This window comes from Coregonus clupeaformis, chromosome 8, assembly GCF_020615455.1.
Source record: "Coregonus clupeaformis isolate EN_2021a chromosome 8, ASM2061545v1, whole genome shotgun sequence".
NCBI lineage: Eukaryota > Metazoa > Chordata > Actinopteri > Salmoniformes > Salmonidae > Coregonus > Coregonus clupeaformis.
This window is the reverse complement of record NC_059199.1, coordinates 22,668,485-22,687,027: the sequence shown is the minus strand read 5'-3', so window position 1 is coordinate 22,687,027 and position 18,543 is coordinate 22,668,485. Positions and strand designations below refer to the sequence as shown.

Genomic DNA, 18,543 nt, shown 5'->3' with positions numbered 1-18,543 from the left:
TGCGTCATCATCCTAAGTGGCGCTGTGAGCTCCCCAATCCACCCAGATCCTAACGGACGACTATCTAAGGCATGTACGGGGAAAGGCTTATCGACTGGAAGGAGGGGAATCCCTAACTTAACACAGAATTTACGATCTATAAAATTCCCAGCTGCACCTGAATCGACTAGCGCCTTATGCTGGGAACGAGGTGCAACCTGTGGAAAACAAACAGGTAATGTAAAGTGGACGACAGAAAGCTCTGGGTAAGTAGGGCGCCTACTCACCTGGGAGAACTCCCCACTGTATGGCCTGCCATCTCCCTCCTCAGGGAACCCTCCCCAGCACCTAGCCGCGGTGTGCCCTCCGCGGCCACACTTGGTGCAGGAGACTGCTCCCCCTCGGGTTCCTTCCTCTTTTCGTTCTAGCGCCAGCCCCTCCGAGCTCCATCGGACTCGGCTCGGAGGTGCTGGAGGGGGAATGGGAGGCCCCCATCTGGGACGCCCGCGGGTCGTGAGTAGGTTGTCCAGACGAATAGCCATGTCCACAAGCTGGTCAAAAGTTAAAGTAGCGTCCCTACACGCTAATCCCTGCGGACGTCCTCCCTAAGGCTACACCTAAACTGGTCTATGAGGGCCCTCTCATTCCACCCCGCGTCAGCCGCTAGAGTCCGGAACTCCAGTGCGAATTCTTGAGCGCTCCTCATCCCTGTCGGAGGTGGAATAGACGTTCCCCGCCGCTCTTCCCTCTGGTGGATGGTCAAAGACCGCACTGAAGCGCGGAGAACTCCGCATAGGTGACTGTGGCGGAGTCTATTCCCCCTCCATTCGGCGTTGGCCCACTCCAACGCCTTGCCGGTGAGACAGGAGATGAGGGCGGAAACGCTCTCGTATCCCGAGGGCGCCGGGTGTATAGTGGCCAGGTAGAGCTCCACTTGCAAAGGAAACCCTGACACCCGGCAGCGGAGCCGTCGTACGCCCTCGGGAGCGAGAGCCGAATCCCACTGGGTTCCGGTGGATGAGTAGGCAGGTTCTCTGGTGGTGATGGAGCGACTGGTGGGGCTGTGGGAACACCGCTGATCTCCCAGCGCCGAAGAGTGTCCATGACGCCCTCCAACGCGTGCCCGATCCGATTGATGCGATGTTCCTGTCCCTGGAGACGGTCCTCCACGCTGTCGACTTGTGCTCCTGCTGATTCCATCGAAGCGGTGTGTAATTCTGTCAGGGCCGTGTAGAAATGGTGTGGTGTGGAATCAGGTGCAGAAGCAGATTGATAGTCCAATAATCTTTACTGGAAAGTGCGAGGCAATAATCCAAAAACAGCCAGAGGCAAAACGCACACAGGCGTAAAATACAAGCGCGCATAAACAGGCGCGCAAAACTCTTCTCAACCGAGAAGTAAGCAATACAGTAGAGGCGTACCAAACACAGGTACGAAATGACACCTAACACGAAACAATTACACACAACACTACACTAACAACAAGGAAACTAAATAGGGTGCTTAATTAGACATAACACAAGACAGGTGTGGCTAACAGACAAAACTAGTCAAACAGAAAACATAGAGCGGTGGCAGCTAGTACTCCGGAGACGACGACCGGCGAAACCTGCCCGAACAAGGAGGAGGAGCTGCCTCGGCCGAAACCGTGACAACAACTTGGAACTACCAATCATGTTGTCTTTCCCAACTCATTCATTACTCGACTCCTTACCATCATTATTATCTCAGAGGTGAAAGGACTGGATAAGCTTTCACCTTATTTTTTAAATCTATTTTTAATTGTTTTTATTTAGGTAATAACGAAAGAGAGGGCACAACTAGGGGAGAGGCTTTTGGGACACACGGTAAGATGTCGACAAGAGAAAAAGGAAGAAAGTGGACTATGTTTTGAGTGAATATGGAATGGAACAGAACTTTTGGAAGAGCTTAAGGAGGAAATTGAATGTGACGAGAGTGAGGATGAATAAACTGTGGTGGCAGGTGAAGTGATGACTGCTGAGAAGAAGTTGAGTGTAGAGGGAAGCAGTGTGGTGAGGAAGGTTGGCGTCAAGTGCAAAAAGAGCGATACGTGCTCCAGTAGTTCATAGTTGGAACCTGTCGAGAGTGAGGATGAAGTACCTGCGGTGAGGACTGCTGTGTTCGGGCCTCGTCCCGAGGATGATAAGGATGATTCTGGCCCAATGGGAGTGAGATTTGTAGAGAATGGATCCTTGCATTTTGGCTGATCCATATGTGGTGGGGCGGCGCACAATTGGCCCAGCGTTGTCCAGGGTAGGGGAGGGAATGGCCGGCAGGGGATGTAGCTCAGTTGGTAGAGCATGGCGTTTGCAACGCCAGGGTTGTGGGTTCGATAAAATAATGTATGCGCTAACTGTAAGTCGCTCTGGATAAGAGCGTCTGCTAAATGACTAAAATGTAATGTAAAATGTGTAAGGTTGGGTGGAGAAGAGGTTGGGGACTGTTGAGTTGGTGAAGGTAACTTGGAGTGGACTTGTGATGATTTATTGTGTTTCCTCCGCCAAGAGGGAGCGGGCGCTCCGGATTATGCTATTAGGGACAAGAATTGTGACTTGCTTTGCTCTCCGGAACAGGGCGACGTTGAAAGGAGTGATAACGGGGGTGGCATTAAGTGTTGAGGAGGTGCAGTTGAAATTGAAGATTCCCGGTGTATGTGACGCCCGCCGTTTGGTGAGACGTAGATCCGGTGGAGAGCGTGGGGAAACGGAGAAGACATTGTCTGTCATGCTGAGTTTTGATGCAGAGTCTTTGCCAGATAAGGACAAGGTAGGAAGTGTCAGTTATCCCGTGAGAGCTTTTGTTCCCGAAAATACTGTGGTATTTTAGGTGTCAAGTTTATGGGCATGTTGCAGCAGTGTTTTGGAGGGAGATGCCTAGACGTGAGAAGTGTGCAGGAGGGCATGACATGAAGGAATGTATTATCGGTGGAGAACGTTATGTGTGTTAGTTGTGGGGGTGCCCTTGGGGCTGGAGATCTGAGGTGTCCAGTGAGAGAATGGCAGATTGAGGTTGCCAGGGTTAGAGTAGTACAGAAAGTGTTGTATGCCGAAGCAGTGAAGAGAGTGGTAGAGGAAGATGGGTACAGGGATCCTGTGAGGATTCCTGTGAATAGACAGAGACCAAGAGAGAGTGATGGGAAGAATATGTGCTTCAGTAAGGTGAGCATTTTAGCGTTTATTGACATGGTTGTCAATTGAATTGCAGAAATTGATCGAAAGTCACAGAAAACAGAGGTTGTGGTGGCAGCGGCAGAGAAGTACTTGGGATTGAGAGGATTTACTGCAGAACAGCTGCAGAGGGTATTGAGTGGTAGTGTTACGTCCTCTCAGACCGTTGGTCTGGAGTAGGATTAGATAGGGTTAAATAGTGGAATGGGGAGGTGGGTTTTTTAGAGAGGGCTAATAGTTGGAAGGGCAATTTTCCTTTTCCCCAATTTTGTATTACTGTAACAAATCATTTAATGTAGGTCATGAATGGCCTCACACACCAGTACAGTAGGTGGCGGTGTATGAACATACAAATTGGATGTGATCCGCCAATCAAATCTCAAAGAAGAAGAAGATGGGCACAACTAAAAGAAGGAAGCCATACACGCGCAAAGTATAAGGGAGTTATACTCCAGTCTAGTAGGTGGCGGTAATGCAACTTTTATTGGATGCCACCCGCCGTTAAACCTCATCAAAGAAGAAGAATTGAGACGCACCCAAGGACTCGTCTCAAGCTTTCAAGACGGGCAAGTTCTTCAGTGGGTAACGCCCAACTTCTACGTAACGAAGGAGGGAGTTGAGTTTTATTTCAAGATGGCGACGACCATAGACACCTGCAATGCCATACAGGCGACAAAGAAAAAACATCTCGGAATCCCCGAAGCAATATTTGTGGTGTGTAAAATATGAATTATATACATTGTGGCCATTATACTTTATGAACTAACACTCTCGAATGTATTTGCCGCTGTCCAGCCTCTAAACTAGCCTGTCACGAATGCTAGCTAGCTATGTTCATTCATATCCTTTTAGGGAAATGACGCCTAGAAAGTCCATTAGGCCTAGCTACCTACCTATCCAATTTGTCATGTCATCCAAATGCAATGAAACGACTTTCTTCAGCTAGCTATCTTGTATACTCACAATGGGTTTACTATATGGTGTGAATGACTCGTCTGAAAGCTAGCTAGTAAACTAGCTAGATTACCCGTTAGCGAACGTTATTTTGTGAATCGTTGTAGGAGGATGTCGAGTCGTTTATGACGCAACCAGGGAACGACACTGCAGACGCCGTCCTGAGAAAACTGGATGAGCAATACCAGAAATATAAATACATGGAGCTCAACCTGGCTCAGAAGAAACAAAGGTAACTAATATACAGCATAAGATGTTAACGGTAACTACTTTAGTCAAATGTCAAAACAGCAACATACTTGACGTGTGCTTCATTTCGTTTGCCTGACATGTTATTGTGGGCAGAGATTGCACGTGTTGGACTATTCCATTGGTTCCATTGTATCAAGTTTAGCTACTATTATTCCCAGACGAGAGGAATTTACCAATCTACAAACTCGTAAACTAGTGTGGTATTGTGTTGTCTTCTCTGGTGTTATGATTTACTCTATTTAGCTGGTAGGATGACCCTGAGTTTTTGATGGATAAATATGTAATAGTTCTGCTTCTATCGTGTTGTCATTCTTCTTCTATGGTGTTTCTATCTGCTGCACCCAGGTTGAAAAGCCAGATCCCACAGATCAAGCAGACTTTAGAAATCCTACTACACATGCAGAAGAAGAAGGTAAACAACATTCAGTGCACTCCTCTTATACACGTTTCATATACAGACAAAGATCCCACAAGTTTACCATGCCTGCTTTTTTAAAACCGACTTTTTGGTATATCTGAAAGGGGTAGGGGGTAAAAACATGGCCAATTAAAAGCCACCTAAAGACCTAATCATGATTCCTGCATTTTCACAGACCCTGTAACCAAAATACCGGTATCGGGTCTGTAAATGGTTCTCTGATTTTTTGCAGGTAAATTCATTTCCGTTTCCGTTGTTTGACACCTCCCTAATTTGTAATGCAAACACCCCCCATGGTTTAACACCCCCTACCCCTCCCAATTTGCCAGTTTCCCACTGATATGTATAAAAGTGGTAAATAAGGTGCTGTTTGAAAGGGGGTCATATAAACATTACCTTATATCTTTACAGGTAATATACCACATATTCTGTCTGAAATGGGTATTACAGTGATTACATTCTTGCAGGACAATTTGATCACTATAAGCGGTTGATCACTAACTGCATTCACAATCAGCAGAGTGCACCATATGTGGTGTTGAGTTACTTTGTTTTCTCCCCATATCCTTCATCCTATAGGAAACCACAGACCCTATGGAGACACACTTCCTATTGGCTGACAACGTTTACTGCAAGGCGTCAGTCCCACCCACCGACAAAGTCTGCCTGTGGCTAGGCGTGAGTACTACTACATGTCATGTGTACCTAGTAACATTGTTTGGTCTCATCCGATCACTTGTTCCCTATTTATGGAGCCCACTCCTTATCCCTGAGGTTAGCCCAATATTAGACCTCTGATTATTACTTAATTAATGAGACCAGGTCTAAGGGCATTCCATGGCGACAGCGTGTGATTTAATTAATGGTCCAATAACTGTACCTGCTTGCAGCATGTGTCCCGCTCCGAAGCTACATCCATAAAATGGTGGACTGTTTCAATTGGAGAATTGCCGTTTGCATCGCTGAGCAGTGAACAAGAAACTATTAAATCCACCTTTAAGATGCTACCCTGCCCAAATCAAAATCTAATATGGATGTCAATGTTTTCTTCTGGCTTTGCGCGCACACGTTTCCTCTCCTTCCCATCTGGGGTAGCATGGTACCCATATTGCGAGGCTGATTAGCTAGACAAACAGGTGTGCGCGCGAAGTAAGGAAAACATATAGAGATGGGAGGGCCAGAAAAGTAATGTTATGCAAAGATTTGGTGAAGTGGTGAAAGAGGATCATGGCAGTGATGTGTTATGTGCAATGGTTGTGAGGCGCTATTAGGGTGGGGCAATGTCTGGAATGACACATAATCCCATCAACCTGTCCAACATTGTTGATATAAGATTTTATCGTCCATTTTTTTTTTTTTTTACCCGGGGCAGTCGGAGGAGAGCGTTGCTGCGTTGGCTAGCAGAGATCTGTGGCATTGTGTTGTGTGACAAAACTGCAGTGGCCTGTTATTGTCCCCAGCACAAGGTGGACCTGTGTAATGTTCATGCTGTTTAATCAGCTTCTTGATATGCCACACTTGTCAGGTGGATGAATTATCTTGGCAAAGGAGAAATGCTCACTAACAGGGATGTAAACAAATTTGTGCACAACATTTTAGCGAAATAAGCTTTTTGTGCATATGGAACATTTCTGGGATCATTTATTTCAGCTCATGAAACATGGGACCAACACTTTACAGGTTGCGTCAATATTTTTGTTCAGTATAATTTGGAAATAATGCACAAAAACTATTTCCCATTGTATTAGTTATTGCATTTTCTCCCCAGTCCCTAAACATATTTGCTCCACAAAAGAAGCAGCGATAACAGAAATATAGTCGGGCAGTTGCAAAGGGTTATTAGCAATTGCAGGTGGACAAACAGCTGACCCGCGCACCACTACTGTACACACATCAATACACACATCAATACACAAAAAGCAAAGCACAATCATGGAAAACAAACACATTCTTCAGTAAAAAGGTCCTCAATCAGCCTATTGGAGTCAGGGATCGTCAACTACAGTCAAACTTTTGCCCCCGCCCCAGCTAACACCCCTGACTCCAATAATCAACTAATCATGATCTTCAGTTTAGAATGCGATTACACTGAACAAAAATATAAACGCAACATGTAAAGTGTTGGTCCCATTTTCATTTTTGAGCAGTAGCATTTATTTATTTATATACAGTACCAGTCAAAAGTTTGGACACACCTACTCATTCAAGGGTTTTATTAAGATTTTTACTATTTTCTACATTGTAGAATAATAGTGAAGACATTAAAACTATGAAATAACACATGGAAACATTGTAGTAACCAAAAAAGTGTTAAACAATCTAAAATATATTTTAGATTCTTCAGTGTAGCCACCCTTTCCCTTGATGACGGCTTTGCACGCTCTTGGCATTCTCTCAACCAGCTTCATGAGGAAGGCTTTTCCAACAGTCTTGGAGTTCCCACATATGCTGAGCACATGTTGGCTTCTTTTCCTTCACTCTGCATCCCAAACCATCTCATTTGGGTTGAGGTCGGGTGATTGTGGAGGCCAGGTCATCTGATCACTCTCCTTCTTGGTCAAATTGCCCATACACAGCCTGGAGGTGTGTTTTCGGTCATTGTCCTGTTGAAAAACAAGTGATCGGCCCACTAACCGCAAACCAGATGGGATGGCGTATCGCTGCACAATGCTGTGGTAGCCATGCTGGTTAAGTGTGCCTTGAATTCTAAATAAATCACAGACAGTGTCACCAGCAAAGCACCATCACACCACCTCCTCCATGCTCCAGTCCCCTAACCCTACCACCCCTCCCCTAATTGGAGTAAACTAATGGACAACAACACTTAGGCTTCTACTTCCAGCTTATACATACTCTAAAAAAAATTACGGACACAATATATTTTACAATAGATATCTTTTGTTTGTTTTTAGTCCCATCCTTCAGCTACCATCAACCCCTCCCATCTATCTCTGAAGACCATCCAGTTCGATTTCTATTTTGCCATATATTTTGAACTGTGCTGTTTCACAAAAGTTCAGAACCTTTCTATTCTCATATTTTCTACAGATTGTAAATTTAAAGATAACCTTTTTTGCGAAGAGTATTATAATATTATTGATCAATTGACTATGACTTTTCAAATCACCCAGTAGTGCTGTCTGCAGAGTTAGCGCCAACTAAATGTTGCACTTCTTCAACCATTCCTGGACCTGCGACCAAAGAAAAGCTACATATGGACACTACCAAAACAAATTATCTAATAATTTGCAGCAAAATCTGTACAGCTGGGATGGTTGTATCCCCCATATATATATATATATATATATATATATATATATCATTCTATTGGTTGCAAGAATCCAGCGATGTTTTGCGTATCAGTTCATAAACCATGTGCCATGGAATCGGTATATCAAAAATCTCTTCCCAGCTATTTTGCAATCTACGGTGCCTTTGGAAAGTATTCAGACCCCTTGATTTTTCCCACATTTTGAACATTACAGTCTTATTCTAAAATTGATTCAATATATTTTTTTTTATCAGCAATCTACACACAATACCCCATAATGACAAAGCGAAAACAGGTTTTTAGAATTTTAAGCTAATTTATAAAAAATAGAAAACATACCTTATTTACATACGTATTCAGACTCTTTGCTATGAGACTCAAAATTGAGCTCAGGTGCATCCTGTTTCCATTGATCATCCTTGAGATGTTTCTACAACTTGATTGGAGACCACCTGTGGTAAATTCAAGTGATTGGACATGATTTGGAAAGGCACACACCTGTCTATATAAGGTCCCACAGTTGACAGTGCATGTCAGAGCAAAAACCAAGCCATGAGCTCTGAGAAAGGATTGTGTCGAGGCACAGGTCTGGGGACGGGTACCAAAACATTTCTGCAGCATCATGCTGTGGGGATGTTTTTCAGCGGCAGGGACTGGGAGACTAGTCAGGATCGAGGGAAAGATGAACGGAGCAAAGTACAGAGAGATCCTTGATGAAAACCTGCTCCAGAACGCTCAGGACCTCAGACTGGGGCGAAGGTTCACCTTCCAACAGGACAACGACCCTAAGTACACAGCCAAGACAACACAGGAGTGGCTTCGGGACTAGTCTCTGAATGTCCTTGAGTGGCCCAGCTAGAGCCTGGACTTGAACCCGATCGAACTACTCTGGAGAGACCTGAAAATAGCTGTGCAGCGACGCTCCCTGTCCAACCTGACAGAGCTTGAGAGGATCTGCAGAGAAGAATGGGAGAAACTCCCCAAATACAGGTGTGCCAAGCTTGTAGCGTCATACCCAAGAAGACTTGAGGCTGTAATCGTTGCCAAAGGTGCTTCAACAAAGTAATGAGTAAAGGGTCTGAATACTTATATAAATGTGATATTTCGGGGGGTTTTCAATTCGTACATTTTGAGTTTAACCACAATATTTGTTGTATTATCTGTTCTGTCTTTTCTGGTGGATTAAACAGAAATTGCAACCAACTTTCTATGGCTTGTTTTAAAAATAGTGATATTTTGGAGATTATTTCATTTTCAAATAACCGAGTGAGAGGTTGTAATCTGAATAAAGGGGGAAAAGGCCATTCTTGAACATGGGGTGAGACATTCTTACTAATCTGCTGGAGAACCATTTTGGATTTAAGTATATATTTTGTATGACTGACGCCTTTAGTGAGAGGTCTAATGCTTTAATATTGAATAATTTCTGCCCTGCGAATTCATATTAATTATAGAAATAGGCCCGTTTAGTTTGGTCTGGCTTGCCGTTCCAAATACAATTGAATCATTTTTGCTCATATAATAATAAAAAAAGACAGGTCGCTATGTGTAGGCAAGACCATAAGCAAATGGGTCTACTGGAATATAACTAAAGAGTTAATTAGGGTGATTTTTCCACAAATAGACATGCATTTTTTCCTTTTCCTGATAGCAAAATCGTATCTATATTTGCTAACTTTCTTTATAAATGTATTGTACTGAGATCATTTATTTATTTTGGTATATGTATACCGAGTATTTCCACATCACCGTCAGACAATTTTATTGGTAAACTACACGTAATGTAAAAGTTGTATTTTTAGTGATCCAATACGTTATATAGTACACTTTATCATAATTTGGTTGTAATCCAGAGAGGTTAGAAAAAGTATGTAGGTCCTCTATGAGTCTGTGGAGGGATGAATCATCAGCGTACAGTGACACCTTTGTTTTTAAGCCCTTGATTTCTAACCCCTTGATTGTTGTTGGATCTGATTTTAATAGCTAACATTTTGTTGGCATTATTTACTATTTTACACCTAGGGTTAATACACATAACTGTAAGTCATTTTATAAAAGATTCTCCAAAATTGAAATATTCCAGGCATTTACAGTGAGGGAAAAAAGTATTTGATCCCCTGCTGATTTTGTACGTTTGCCCACTGACAAAGACATGATCAGTCTATAATTTTAATGGTAGGTTTATTTGAACAGTGAGAGACAGAATAACAACAACAAAATCCAGAAAAACGCATGTCAAAAATATTATAAATTGATTTGCATTTTAATGAGGGAAATAAGTATTTGACCCCTCTGCAAAACATGACTTAGTACTTGGTGGCAAAACCCTTATTGGCAATCACAGAGGTCAGACGTTTCTTGTAGTTGGCCACCAGGTTTGCACACATCTCAGGAGGGATTTTGGTCCCACTCCTCTTTGCAGATCTTCTCCAAGTCATTAAGGTTTCGAGCCTGACGTTTGGCAACTCAAACCTTCAGCTCCCTCCACAAATGTTCTATGGGATTAAGGTCTGGAGACTGGCTAGGCCACTCCAGGACCTTAATGTGCTTCTTCTTGAGCCACTCCTTTGTTGCTTTGGCCATGTGTTTTGGGTCATTGTCATGCTGGAATACCCATCCAAGACCAATTTTCAATGCCCTGGCTGAGGGAAGGAGGTTCTCACCCAAGATTTGACGGTACATGGCCCCGTCCATCGTCCCTTTGATGCGGTGAAGTTGTCCGGTCCCCTTAGCAGAAAAACACCCCCAAAGCATAATGTTTCCACCTCCATGTTTGACGGTGGGGATGGTGTTCTTGGGGTCATAGGCAGCATTCCTCCTCCAAACACGGCGAGTTGAGTTGATGCCAAAGAGCTCGATTTTGGTCTCATCTGACCACAACACTTTCACCCAGTTCTCCTCTGAATCATTCAGATGTTCATTGGCAAACTTCAGACGGGCATGTATATGTGCTTTCTTGAGCAGGGGGACATTGCGGGCGCTGCAGGATTTCAGTCCTTGACAGTGTACTGTGTTACCAATTGTTTTCCTTGTGACTATGGTCCCAGCTGCCTTGAGATCATTGACAAGATCCTCCCGTGTAGTTCTGGGCTGATTCCTCACCGTTCTCATGATCATTGCAACTCCACGAGGTGAGATCTTGCATGGAGCCCCAGACCGAGGGAGATTGACATTTATTTTGTGTTTCTTCCATTTGCGAATAATCGCACCAACTGTTGTCACCTTCTCACCAAGCTGCTTGGCGATGGTCTTGTAGCCCATTCCAGCCTTGTGTAGGTCTACAATCTTGTCCCTGACATCTTTGGAGAGCTCTTTGGTCTTGGCCATGGTGGAGAATTTGGAATCTGATTGTTTGATTGCTTCTGTGGACAGGTGTATTTTATACAGGTAACAAGCTTAGATTAGGAGCACTCCCTTTAAGAGTGTGCTCCTAATCTAAGCTTGTTACCTGTATAAAATACACCTGGGAGCCAGAAATCTTTCTGATTGAGAGGGGGTCAAATACTTATTTCCCTCATTAAAATGCAAATCAATTTATAACATTTTCGACATGCGTTTTTCTGGATTTTTATGTTGTTATTCTGTCTCTCACTGTTCAAATAAACCTACCATTAAAATTATAGACTGATCATTTCTTTGTCAGTGGGCAAACATACAAAATCAGCAGGGGATCAAATACTTTTTTCCCTCACTGTATATATAAATTCCAGTCGCACTTTATCAAAAGCCTTTTCAAAGTCCGCTATGAATACCAGGCCTGGTTTCCCAGATTTTTCATAGTGTTCTATTGTTTCCAGTACTTGTCTTATATTATCTCCAATGTATCTTCCATGTAGAAAACCTGTCTGATAAGGATGAATAATATCCGCCAATACCTTTGTAATTCTATGCATTTTGCTAGATTATTTGATGTGTAAGTGGCCTCCAATTTTTTATATGGACTGGATCTTTATATTTACCACTTGGATCCTGTTTCAGTAATAATGAAAACAAACCTTCTTGTTCAGTATCTGATAATCTACAATTTTTGTAGGAGTGGTTAAAACATGCTAATAACGGTCCTCTGACTATATCAAAAAAGGTTTGGTATACCTCCACTGGTAATGCCATCCAACCCTGGAGTTTTCCCGGACTTAAAGGCTTTAATTGCATCAAGACGTTCCTCCTCTGTAATTTGGCCTTCACATGAGTCTTTCTGTACAGTTGTTAATTTTACATTATTCATAGAAAAACAATCCATACATTTGTCTTCGGTTAGTGGAGATGGAGGAGACTGAAACGAAAACATGCTTAAAGTACTTTGCTTTCTCTTTCAAAATATCGTTTGGTAAAACATGGGTGACTCCATCATTTGCAACAAGTTTCAGTAATTTCTTTTTGGTACCATTTCTATGTTGAAGATTTTATACTATATTACACTTGATCTTTCTTGAATAAGTTCCTCCATTCCTTTTAGTATTTCTTCTAACTTATTCTGTGCCTCTATGGTACAGTTTCTATTGCTGTCTATCTGTACTATTAGTCCTTCTAGTTCCTTTGTTAATATGGACTCTTTTGACCTAAATTGCTTTTGTTTTGAGTACTGAATTGCATGGCCTCTAAAGGTGTCCCATACAATAAGGGGGATCTGCTGTACCTATGTTATGTCGGGATAAAGCCCATTATAAATTATTCTGGCCTAGTTAACTTGTTTTTATCATCCAATAGGCTTTGATCAAATGTCCGATATCCTCGCCCACGTGGAAATTCTGTAAGAGTAATATACACTGCTCAAAAAAATAAAGGGAACACTTAAACAACACATCCTAGATCTGAATGAATGAAATAATCTTATTAAATACTTTTTTCTTTACATAGTTGAATGTGCTGACAACAAAATCACACAAAAATGATCAATGGAAATCTAATTTATCAACCCATGGAGGTCTGGATTTGGAGTCACCCTCAAAATTAAAGTGGAAAACCACACTACAGGCTGATCCAACTTTGATGTAATGTCCTTAAAACAAGTCAAAATGAGGCTCAGTAGTGTGTGTGGCCTCCACGTGCCTGTATGACCTCCCTACAACGCCTGGGCATGTTCCTGATGAGGTGGCGGATGGTCTCCTGAAGGATCTCCTCCCAGACCTGGACTAAAGCATCCGCCAACTCCTGGACAGTCTGTGGTGCAACATGGCGTTGGTGGATGGAGCGAGACATGATGTCCCAGATGTGCTCAATTGGATTCAGGTCTGGGGAACGGGCGGGCCAGTCCATAGCATCAATGCCTTCCTCTTGCAGGAACTGCTGACACACTCCAGCCACATGAGGTCTAGCATGGTCTTTCATTAGGAGGAACCCAGGGCCAACCGCACCAGCATATGGTCTCACAAGGGGTCTGACAATCTCATCTCGGTACCTAATGGCAGTCAGGCTACCTCTGGCGAGCACATGGAGGGCTGTGCGGCCCCCCCAAAGAAATGCCACCCCACACCATGACTGACCCACCGCCAAACCGGTCATGCTGGAGGATGTTGCAGGCAGCAGAACGTTCTCCACGGCGTCTCCAGACTCTGTCACGTCTGTCACGTGCTCAGTGTGAACCTGCTTTCTTCTGTGAAGAGCACAGGGCACCAGTGGCGAATTTGCCAATCTTGGTGTTCTCTGGCAAATGCCAAACGTCCTGCACGGTGTTGGGCTGTAAGCACAACCCCCACCTGTGGACGTCGGGCCCTCACATCCTCATGGAGTCTGTTTCTGACCGTTTGAGCAGACACATGCACATTTGTGGCCTGCTGGAGGTCATTTTGCAGGGCTCTGGCAGTGCTCCTCCTGCTCCTCCTTGCACAAAGGCGGAGGTAGCGGTCCTGCTGCTGGAATGTTGCCCTCCTACGGCCTCCTCCTTGTCTCCTGATGTACTGGCCTGTCTCCTGGTAGCGCCTCCATGCTCTGGACACTACGCTGACAGACACAGCAAACCTTCTTGCCACAGCTCGCATTGATGTGCCATCCTGGATGAGCTGCACTACCTGAGCCACTTGTGTGGGTTGTAGACTCCGTCTCATGCTACCACTAGAGTGAAAGCACCGCCAGCATTCGAAAGTGACCAAAACATCAGCCAGGAAGCATAGGAACTGAGAAGTGGTCTGTGGTCACCACCTGCAGAACCACATCTTTATTGGGGGTGTCTTGCTAATTGCCTATAATTTCCACCTGTTGTCTATTCCATTTGCACAACAGCATGTGACATTTATTGTCAATCAGTGTTTAATTAATTTATGATTAAACAGCATGATCATTACACAGGTGCACCTCGTGCTGGGGACAATAAAAGGCCTCTCTAAAATATGCAGTTTTGTCACACAACACAATGCCACAGATGTCTCAAGTTGAGGGAGTGTGCAATTGGCATGCTGACTGCAGGAATGTCCACCAGAGCTGCTGCCAGAGAATTTAATTTTCATTTCTCTACCATAAGGCGCCTCCAACGTCGTTTTAGAGAATTTGGCAGTATGTCCAACAGGCCCCTCAACTGCAGACCACGTGTATGGCGTTGTGTGGGTGAGCGGTTTGCTGATGTCAACATTGTGAACAGAGTGCCCCATGGTGGGGTTATGGTATGGGCAGGCATAAGCTACGGACAACGAACACAATTGCTTTTCTCGATGGCAATTTGAATGCACAGAAATACTGTGGCGAGATTCTAAGGTCAATTTTTTTTAAGGTATCTGTGACCAACAGATGCTTATCTGTATTCCCAGTCATGTGAAATCCATAGATTAGGGCCTAATTAATTTATTTCAATTGACTGATTTCCTAATGAACTGTAACTCAGTAAAATCTTTGAAATTGTTGCATGTTGCATTTATATTGTTGTTCAGTATAGTTTAATCAGCTGTGTATGCTAGCTGGGGAAAAAGTGTGACACCATTCCGGCCCCAGAGGGCTGGAATTGCTCATCCCTGCTCTAAAGGCATAAATTCATCCAATTTTAGAAATCCTTGGAGATTATTTTACAAGTAAAGTGCCAAAAAACTAAAAGCAGATTTACCTAACTCAGTAGAGATCTCCAGAGTTAGCCATCCCTGAGACCGGGTCTGCTATCTCGTACGTCTGTAAGTAAACAATTAAGTAAGGTACGGCCAAAGTTTATGCAGGAAGCCCAGTCTCTGCAGTCTACTGTAATATCAACCTCCCTCTCTCTCCTCTTCTAGGCCAATGTGATGTTGGAGGACGACATAGAATGAAAGCACTATTGAAGTCTACTGTTATGTTGTTCACTTACTTTGACTTCTCAATTTCCTCTCCTCCCTTGCTTCCCTCCATCCCCTCTCCTCTCCCAGGCCAAAGTGATGTTGGAGTACGACATCGACGAGGCCCAGACTCTGCTCGAGAAGAATCTGGCAACCGCATCACGCAACCTGGACTCCCTGGAAGAAGACCTGGACTTCCTCCGAGACCAGTTTACCACCACTGAAGTCAGTATCCTTACGCCTAAATATAGGCCCAGGGACTAGTGTTTAACAGGCCTGGAGGTTGGAGAAAAAGCTGTGATGATACAATGTTGTTTGAATCAGGGATGGGTAACTCTGGACATGTATTCATAAAGTGTCTTAGAGTAGGAGTGCTGCTCTAGGATCAGGTGCCCCACCCCCGTCCATTCATTATAATCTAAAAGGCAAAACAGATCCTAGATCAACACTTCTATTCTGAGAGGCTATAAGGTTATAAGCCCAGGTCTTTGGGAGCTGAATTATCTGCTGGTTTTACCATTAGGACAGTTTTATGGTCTGGTAGGGCTGAGTGATTGATGCAGGTGTTTGACAGGTGACAGCTGTGGCAGACATTTGTGTCAAAGCAGGGAAAGCAAGTCTGTGTTCAGTAGGCACGAACCAGGAGAAAACAACACATTGAAACTGATGAGGTACATACTTAACTTTGACAATTTGATCTTGTTCAAACTGTTGGGGTAAGTACTGTTGTTTTGATAGACTGGTGAAGACAGTGTTCCGTGCTCAAACAACTAAATTAGAGGTGCTTTCTAAGTAGATGCCGCATGGCATGCAAACACAAGGCGTGGTACTCTCCTTATGAAAATACTAGACAAAACGTATCTTTCATAGACTGAGATGTGTATCATCCTTAACCCATTGCCCCTCTCAGACATGGCACGAGTCTATAACTGGGACGTGAAGAGAAGGAGCAAGGACAACCTCCTCAAATCGGTTGAGAAGTCTTAAGAAAGAGGCCCCCCCATAACAACTATCTTCTCCCCATAGAAACCCGCCCCGGCAACCCGCCCCAACTCCATGTCTATGTTCACATCTCTAGTCTCTACAGTACAAGGTTGCATCCCAAATGACATTCTATTCCCTATATAGTGCACTACTTTTGACATCAAAAGTAGGGCACTGTATAGGGGATATGATGCCATTTGGGACTCAGCCCAAGCTTTATTCTATTGATTTGTTACTTTTAAAAATTATTTTTTCAAGTAAAGAAAGACAAAACAAAAGTTACCACGGCAGTTTTTTTGTATCATTTTATTACGATTATTAAGCCCTCATATTTTTTGACCGCCTGCGACTCTAGGTTTTCACTGTCCTCCACTTTCTCCTCCTCTCACTGTTCCCAAACAGTGAGAGTACCTTATTGTTCAAAACTGTTATTGATGTTGGTCTTCACTGTGTACTAGTTTGGGAACTTGGTTTGCTTTCGTAACACCCCGCGTTACTACCCATAATCCTCGCTGAGCAGGAAATAAGAGAGAGGAGGAGAAGCATCTCACAGTCAAACCTTCTTCTGATGTGTTTGCATGAGAATGTGAGACAGCAAAATGGTGCACTCCGGATTAAGAATGTTCAGACGTTTGTTCCATGCCCCCTCTTTCCTCTCCTCTGTTCTGTCCCTTACTCCTATTTCCTGAATGAGTCTGAAATGGCACCCTATTCTCTATATAGTGCACTACTTTTGACCAAAAGCCTACAGGCCTTGGTCAAAAATAGTGCACTATATATAGGGAATAGGGTGCCATTTCAGACAACTTCTCAGCGTTCTTGTCTGTTTTTCATTATTTTCTCTTCCTCCTTTCTTGTTTGCTCCTCTTTCTGGCCTCTTCCTCAATGTATTTATTTGTCACGTTGTATCCATTAAGACACTTGAGTGATAAAAAGAAATGACAAAAAAATAAACTTTACATGGTGGTTCTGTGTTTTTTGTGTGTGTGTGGGTGACATGAAACATGCTACAGTGCAGTAGAAGGTGGGTTGAGCGTGCTCAGACATTTTATACTAACTTCACCTCTCACAGACGGGGTGGTATTCTGGCAAAAGGTACAACTTAATTTGGCTCTAAATTCCAGCATTTTAGATTTGAGATCAAATGTTTGATATGAGGCGACGGTACAGAATGCAACCTTTTATTTGAGGGTATTTTCATACATATCTATTTTACAGTTTAGAAATTAATGCACTTTATGTATCCATTTGAAGGTGTCAAATCACATTTTATTTGTCACATACACGTGTTTAGCAGATGTCATAAGTATTTGGACAAATTCAAGTGTCGTATTTAGTCCCATATTCCTAGCACGCAATGACTACGTCAAGCTTGTCACTACAAACTTGTTTGGATGCATTTGCAGTTTGTGCCCAATATAAATTAATGGTAAATGTATTGTCATTTTGTAGTCACTTTTGTAAATAAGAATATAATGTTTCTGAACACTCCTACATTAATGTGGATGCTACCATCATTATGGATAATCATGAATGAATTATGAATAATGATGAGTGAGAAAGTTACATATGCACAAAGATCATGCCCCCAAAACATGCTAACCTCTCACCATTACCAATAAAAGGGAAGGTTAGCATTTCTGGTGGGGTATGATATTTGTCTTATGCCTATAACTTTCTCACTCGTCATTATTCACGGCTCATTCATGATTATATGTAATTATTGTAGCATCCATATTAATGTGGAAGTGTTCAGAAACATATATTCTTTACAATAAAATGTACTACAAAATGACTACATTATTTACAATTAATTCCTATTGGGCACAACATAATCTGAAACAACCTAAACAAATTGCAAATGCGTCCAACAAGTTTGTAGAGTCACAAGCTGGATGTAGTCATTGCGTGCTAGAAATATTGGACCAAATACAAAAATGTTGACTAAATTAAATACACACTATAAGTGAATTTGTCCAAATAGTGCTTTCATTTCTAAACGGTAAAACATGTATGAAAATACCCTTCAGATAAAAGGTGAGACTGTACAGTCACTTCATATAAAACATTTGATCTCAAATGTATAGAGCCAAATGAAAAATATTTAGCTTCACTGTCTAAATAAATACGTAGGGGAGTGTAACTCAAAGTCCTTCTGACTAGGGTTGCAAAAATCTGTTAACTTTCCCCAAATTCCCAGGACTTCCAGAAATCGTGGTTGGAGGTTTCTGGATTTCCTGCTTCTTCCCTCCTGATTCTGGAAGT

At 43.0% G+C, this 18,543-nt stretch overlaps 1 protein-coding gene across 1 annotated transcript; it reads left to right on the top strand.

Annotated features, from left to right (window-relative positions):
- The first annotated feature begins 3,674 nt into the window (after positions 1 to 3,674).
- vbp1 (von Hippel-Lindau binding protein 1) lies at positions 3,675 to 17,244 on the top strand. The gene is made up of 6 exons (XM_041882632.1): positions 3,675 to 3,881; positions 4,229 to 4,353; positions 4,719 to 4,785; positions 5,371 to 5,469; positions 15,385 to 15,523; positions 16,205 to 17,244. Exons 1-6 carry the CDS (start codon positions 3,801 to 3,803, stop codon positions 16,279 to 16,281), a joined length of 588 nt encoding a protein of 195 aa, XP_041738566.1. The 5' UTR covers positions 3,675 to 3,800; the 3' UTR covers positions 16,282 to 17,244.
- The last annotated feature ends 1,299 nt before the right edge of the window (positions 17,245 to 18,543 follow it).